Below are 6724 nucleotides of genomic sequence, written 5' to 3' on the forward strand. Positions count from 1 at the left end.
CGCGCCGGGAAGTTGCCGCGGCTGAAGTTGCAGGCTCTGAGTCTCCGGGCGGCGGGGCTCCGCAGCCTTCCCGTAAGCCCTAGGAGCAGCCCGAGAAGCCGGCGCCACCCTGCAGCCTGCCGAGCGCCCCGGGGCTCCTTTGGAGAGCGGGATCGCGTCTCGGAAACCGCCTGCGCCTTCGCTGCGGTGGCGAGAGACCTGGGCGAGGCCCCCGGTGCAGGGCAGAGGCTCCATCGGAGCAGAGGCTCCGGGAAGGGCAGACGCTCCAGCAGGACAGAGCCTCCCTGAGGGTCCGGCGCCCCGGGGGCTCCCCGCCGGCTGCAGATCCGGACGCCAGGAATACTCGGCCCTGACTCCCACCGTGGCCTCCGGCTGGGCCATGTCCAGAGGCCCAAGCTCCGCGGTCGTGCCGCCAGCCCTGGGGTCCCGCAGACCCGCGCCCCGGAGCCTCAGCTGCATCTCAGAACTGGACGGCGCTCGGGAGCCTCGACCCTGCAGACCCCCGGCCTGCGACCCGGGGCTGCGGCCCATCATGCAGCGACGCGCGCGCTCGCTGCCCAGCTCCCCAGAGCGCCGGTCCAAGGCTGCGGGCGCGGCGGGCTCCGCGTGCCGGCCGGGTTGCCAGCGGCAGCATCGCGTGCGCTTCGCCGACGCTCTGGGCCTGGAGCTGGCGGAGGTGAAGGTGTTCAACGCCGGGGAGGACCCGTCAGTGCCGCTGCACGTGCTGTCGCGCCTCGCCGTGGACTCGGACCTGTGCTGCAGCAGCCAGGAGCTGGAGTTCACGCTGCAGTGCCTGGTGCCCGACTTCGCGCCACCCGTCGAGGCCCCGGGCTTCGCCGAGCGCCTGGCGCAGCAGCTCGTGTGCTTGGAGCGCGTCACCTGCTCGGACCTGGGCATCAGCGGCACGGTGCGCGTGCGCAACGTGGCCTTTGAGAAGCAGGTGGCGGTGCGCTACACCTTCTCCGGCTGGCGCACCGCGCACGAGGCGGTGGCGCGATGGCGAGGCCCGGCGGGCGCCCAGGGCGCCGAGGACGTCTTCGCCTTCGGCTTTCCGGTGCCGCCCTTCCTGCTGGAGCTGGGCTCCCGCGTGCACTTCGCCGTGCGCTACCGCGTAGCGGGAGCGGAGTACTGGGACAACAACCACGGCCAGGATTACAGCCTCACCTGCCGCAGCCACGCGCTGCACATGCCACGTGGGGAGTGCGAAGAGAGCTGGATCCACTTCATCTGAGCCGCGGAACCTGGAGGCTGGGTGTGGGCCCAGACCTGCGGTCACTACCCTCTGGGTGACACTAGCCTCTGGGTGTCACTAGCCTCTGGGTGGCCGAGGTCTCCCACTCCACCCTTCCTTCCCAGTTGTCTGACCTCATTTCTTGCTGCAAAGCCCCTGGGTAGTGGCCTCTCCTGTCTTTTAGTGAATTGTCTTTATCACCTGGTGTAAAAAGTAGCCTCTGGCGGCCAGAGGCACAGGATGCTGTGTAGTGTGCATTGGGGGAGGGTGTTGGGGTGGGGATGCAGATGCATGGGAATGTGGGCCTCTCCCAGGAGGACCCCGGCCAGTGTTTTGCAAAGACCTGCCTCCTCATACGAAGGCTTGCATGTCTTGACTGTGTCTCTAAAAGTAGCTGTTATTTATTATTCTGAAGTTGGGGCTGTCCACCCATAGTGGACACCTTCTCAGGAATACTCTAGATTTAATAAGCTTAAAAAAGTCCTGTTGTCTGTTTCTATCCACTGTAAACAAATACACTGTTGTGATCTGCGTTATGATCCTCAGGGCATTTCTGCCCTGGGATGGTGAAAACCAGAGACCATGTTTGCTTGCCAATGCCTGCAGCCTTCTAACAGTGGGGCCTATTAATAGCCAAGAAACTTAGGGCTCATCTGTCATCACACAACCATTTCTGGACTTCGAGGCTGTCCTGGTTAGGCAGTGTTTCCTACATCATCTAGAGGTGGAGGAAAAAGCTTCAGTCGGTCCAACTAGTTCAAGCAGGCCTTTCTCTGTGGTCACTGCCTGGTCTGCATCTGTCTTCTAGGGGTCAGATAACATAACTGCACATTATCAGGCCATATTCTGTTTAGGTGTTAAACTACCTGAGAGTTTTACACGCTCTTGCCTTAAGTCATTTCCATTTTCAGGGGGTTATAGGGTTTCAGGCAGCACTGCCCTTCCCAATTAGCCCTTTCATGCTGAAAGTGACTTTGTTTCTTCCTAAATATCAGAAGATTCCAGCATTTAAGTTTTGGAAGTCCAGCACCCAAGTAGAACTCGGTGGTGTTTTCAGTATTAGCCAGAGTACTGAGGAACAATCACAGATTTTATATTTGCAAGGAGTTTTCAATTGTAGTTATGTGTCACATTTCAGCAGCAACCCATCAACTTTACTTTGTGCCTTCTTCAGACAGGAACATTCTTAACATTTTTATAAGCTCCTTACCCAGTTTAAACATGTTAAATACTGGTTAAAACAAAACAACAAAAACCTCCACGTAAGTAGTCCAGACCGCTCACTGTCCCTTTCAGAGTGCCCCTGCTACTTGAAACACTCCTGGACGGGCTGGCAAGCCCTTTAGGGTGATGTGCAGTGGTCTCTCTGACAGCTGGTGCTAGAATGAAGACAGGAAAAGCCAACCGAGGGGGACCAGACGTCCAAGATGTGACCTTTGCTTTTGAAACAGAAGCCAGCGTTGATGGACTTGGTGACAGGGGTCACCAGTGGCTTATGCTTGTTGACATTTGTTAAGTTAGCATGGAAAAGATGCCATTTACCTTTTAACCAATTCGTTTTTGCTAATGGAAACTTCTGCCTTTTAAAATTCCAAGAACAGTGTTTGACTTTTCTTGGTGCCTTTTGACTAAGAACATGGAGTTTTGACATAAAATACTGTGATCAAATCACATAGCCTTTGGCTCTGAGGACTGCGCACTACATTGACTTCGAGAGCGAGAGAAGCCTAGTTGTGTTTCTGGCTGCGTAACAAACTGTCTAATTAGGTCAGCAAGCCCAGGAGGGCCTTGGCTGCTCTGTCCTTGGCCCCTGTCCACAGTGTAAGACAACTGTCCAGACTTTTCTTTTTGGTACAAGTCAGAGCTGCCCAAAGCATTGTTATTTAAAGAAAGGCATGTAGAGAATTTTTATAATCTATGGGAAAGCCACTTACTTGCCAAAAGGTTCTAGTTACAGCAAAGTAAATGTTATGTCCTCAAAATTAAGAGAACCTCAAGGTGCCTTTTTTAAAGCCTACCAACAACATTTTAAAATCTAAAGCTATTCTAGTTGATTAGTAAACAAGCTGTAAGATGGTTCAGAGTGAACTTTCCAACTCTCAGACATATTGCTTAGATGCTAAAATTGTGTGGATCCTGTGATTGTTGGGTTGTCCTCCCAAATGCATTGTACTGTCTGTTACTTAAAATGATTTTACCCAAGCCTAAATATTAAAGTACACAAGCAAAAGTGTCTCCGCATTTTGTCAAGCTGGTGTATGTTTTTCTTGTAGTCTAATTACAGACCACAAAGTTTTGAAACTACTTGATTTTAAGAAAAAATTTCGTTTTTATTTTTGCGTAAGTGTACTGGCTGCCAGTGTGTTAGTGCACCCATGTTGGACAGTGCCCACAGAGGTCAGAAGAGGCTGTTGGATCCCCTGGAACTAGAGTTATGGACAGTTGTTAGCCACCATGTGGGTGCTGGGAATCAAACCCAGGTCCTCTGCAAGAGCAGCCAGTGCTCATAACCGCTGAGCCATCTCTCCAGCCCCAGAACTTCTTGATGTTTAAATCATTTTGCATGAGGTTTCACCCTTCTCAAACACTAGTAAGTACTGGAGTATCTCACAGGACAGATCATGAATGCCTATGAAAAAGGCCCTAAGGATTTGGGTGGATGTGATCACTGTGTTCTTACAGTACCTATTGACTTCGGTGATTAGAACAATGTGGGTCTGTTCCCCACCACCCCGACTCACATCACATTGTGATTCTCAGCCCAAGTATATACCTCTGCGAGGAAGGAAACCAACATTCCTGAGGCCCATCTTGTTTGCCTGGCCAAGGGGCTAGATGTTTGTTGTATGTGGTGTGCTGTCTGGTTACCCACCCCCCTTTTCTTAGCTGAAAAAAAGAAACTTAGAGAGCTTTACCTACTCACCCTCAGCTCGTTGGCCTCAAATTCAGCATTCAGCCTTGGGCACAGGGTATGGCAAACAGTCTTTCTGTGAAGGGCTTGTTAAATTTACTGGAAAAGGGTTGGAGTGTAGCTTGAATACCATACAAAGGCCCGTGGTTCAACCCTGGCACTGCAGGGAAAATACATCATTAGAAGGCAAATCTTGTAAATGATAAGATTTTCCTTCAAGACTCACCACAGTCTCAAACCTTTAATAAGGGAAGAAAACATATCACTCATTTTAATCTCAAAGTCAAAAGGAAGATTAACTGATATGCTTTCTTCTTCCATGTAGTTTACTGATCCTAAATCCCTTGGCTTCATGAACACAGGAAATAAGGCTTTAGCATTTTTGTTTCTAGTAAAAAGGGGCTGGGCGAAAAGTGACTACTTTGCATCATGGAGGATGATAAATCTAGTATGAGAAAGCTGTGTGCAAAATATGGAAATGTGTTGGGTCATGAGGTTGAAGCACTCTGTGCTTACATTTCATATCACAAACTCTTAGTACTTATGTGTATAGACAACTTAAAAGCATTGAAAATAGAATATTCCCCCAAAGGCTATCAGTTGTATATGTAATTTGCAAAAAAAAAAAAAAAAGTAGAAATTAGGATCTCCCTGGGTCTGTAATCCCAGCCACTCCGGAGACAGGGAGTATCTCAAGTTCAAGGTCTGCCAAGCATAAGGCCCTGAGATGAGAGATGGGCTCAAAATTAAGTTTGAGGCAGGAAGTTGCCAGAACGTCTATACATCGAGGTGAACAAAGATTTAAGGCACCCAAGAGCTGACAGTCTATGATTCGAACTGCTTCGGTCCTCAGGTTGGTTTTGTTTTCACTGTTTATTTTTCCAAGTGCTCTTCAAAGCACATTTCAATCAGTATCATATGCTGGCCATCTGCTGCAGAAAGCCGTGCTTGCAGCATCATTGCCATCATCTTCATCAGGCCAGCTGTGACTATTTGTAAGACACAATTAAGAAGGCAGGCCTGGGGTTGGTCATGGAGCCCTCCTGAGATTCTAGCCACACCCTCCTGCATACCCCTGCCAGGTCTATGTAATTCTCCCCCAAGTGCACATGGCCTCATGGTCATAAGCAGTGCTGGGGTATATAGAGGGTGGAGGTTGACTGAAGGGGGACTCTTGTCTATGCCGCTAGGGGTGTCCTCATCTCATGCTGGGATGAAGCTATTTGGTGACGTGGCTGTTTTGAGGCCACCCACGCTTTGTAAGTAAGCCGGCTAAACCCAGTTGTCCAGGTGAGACGAGTAGAATTGTTCCTTTGGTCCGTGATTGGTGTCCTATCTGGGGTGAGTAGATCATAGAACCCTGGGTTTCCTGCACACTATGTAAAGCACTAGTACCAAGCCATGCCTCGTCCAGTATTTGTAAACAACTATTGCTTTTTACATAGGAAATTGAGATGTTACTAAAATACAATTTTAAACTTGATTTGGCAGCATCTATATCAAGATTTTGGTGTTGAGACAGGGTCTCTCTTGTAGCCCCAGCTGGCCTGGAACTCACTAGAGCAGGCTGGCCTCCAACTCACAGAGATGCACTTCTGTCTCCTGAGCCCCGAGGTTACAGACCTGCACCACACCTGGCCATACCAGTTTCCACTTCTTTCCAGACAGGAAGCCAGCAAGGTCGCGGGCTGACCCAAAGGTTGAGTAATACACTGTTTTCTGAAATTTAAAGCAGACCGCGTCACGCATGCGCACACAACTGGTAAAAAATCTCAAATTTAAGAGGTTAGAGAAAACCGAGGACCACAGCACGGCCGTCGTGGTCTCAGAAGCCTGGGTGCGGGTCGGAAGCCCGGCCATTGTCCTCAAGCCTGTCGCCTATCCGCCACCTTTGCACACCAGGCATTGCAGTCTCCATCCTGCCCTGGGGCGGCCGGGGCTGCGTCCGGGCTGCGGAGCAGAGCGTCCCCTGCTGGTGGACGCGCAGAACTGCAGCGCAGGCGAGTGAAGCGGAAGGGCAGGCGGGCAGGTCCGGGCAGGCGGGCAGGGCCGGGCAGGCGGGCAGGTCCGGGCAGGCGGGCAGGGCCGGGCAGGCGGGCAGGTCCGGGCAGGCGGGCAGGGCCGGGCAGGCGGGCAGGTCCGGGCAGGCGGGCAGGGCCGGGCAGGCGGGCAGGTCCGGGCAGGCGGGCAGGGCCGGGCAGGCGGGCAGGTCCGGGCAGGCGGGCAGGGCCGGGCAGGCGGGCAGGTCCGGGCAGGCGGGCAGGGCCGGGCAGGCGGGCAGGTCCGGGCAGGCGGGCAGGGCCGGGCAGGCGGGCAGGTCCGGGCAGGCGGGCAGGGCCGGGCAGGCGGGCAGGTCCGGGCAGGTAGCACGCATGCGTACTCACCCTCGCTCCGATAGAGGGCGGGGCCTGCCCGGACGGCGCTGATTGGACGGTGCTTCCCGCCTCCTGGGAAGGCTTGATAGCGCGGGCGGCTGAGGCGCGGACACTCGACGTCCTGGAGCGGTGAGTGCGGTGGCTGCGGCTCTGACTGTAAGCGCGGAGGCCTGGGCCGAAGGTCAGGTGGGGCGGCGGGGCGGCGGG

General features: G+C 53.5%; 1 protein-coding gene across 1 annotated transcript; it reads left to right on the forward strand.

Moving 5' to 3' along the window:
- The first annotated feature begins 233 nt into the window (after window positions 1-233).
- Window positions 234-3464, forward strand: Ppp1r3d (protein phosphatase 1 regulatory subunit 3D). Its single transcript, XM_017800420.2, has one exon. The coding sequence runs from the start codon at window positions 380-382 to the stop codon at window positions 1229-1231; it is 852 nt and encodes a 283-aa protein (XP_017655909.1). The 5' UTR covers window positions 234-379; the 3' UTR covers window positions 1232-3464.
- The last annotated feature ends 3260 nt before the right edge of the window (window positions 3465-6724 follow it).

This window comes from Nannospalax galili, unplaced genomic scaffold, assembly GCF_000622305.1.
Source record: "Nannospalax galili isolate Female #2095 unplaced genomic scaffold, S.galili_v1.0 scaffold231, whole genome shotgun sequence".
NCBI classification, from domain to species: domain Eukaryota; kingdom Metazoa; phylum Chordata; class Mammalia; order Rodentia; family Spalacidae; genus Nannospalax; species Nannospalax galili.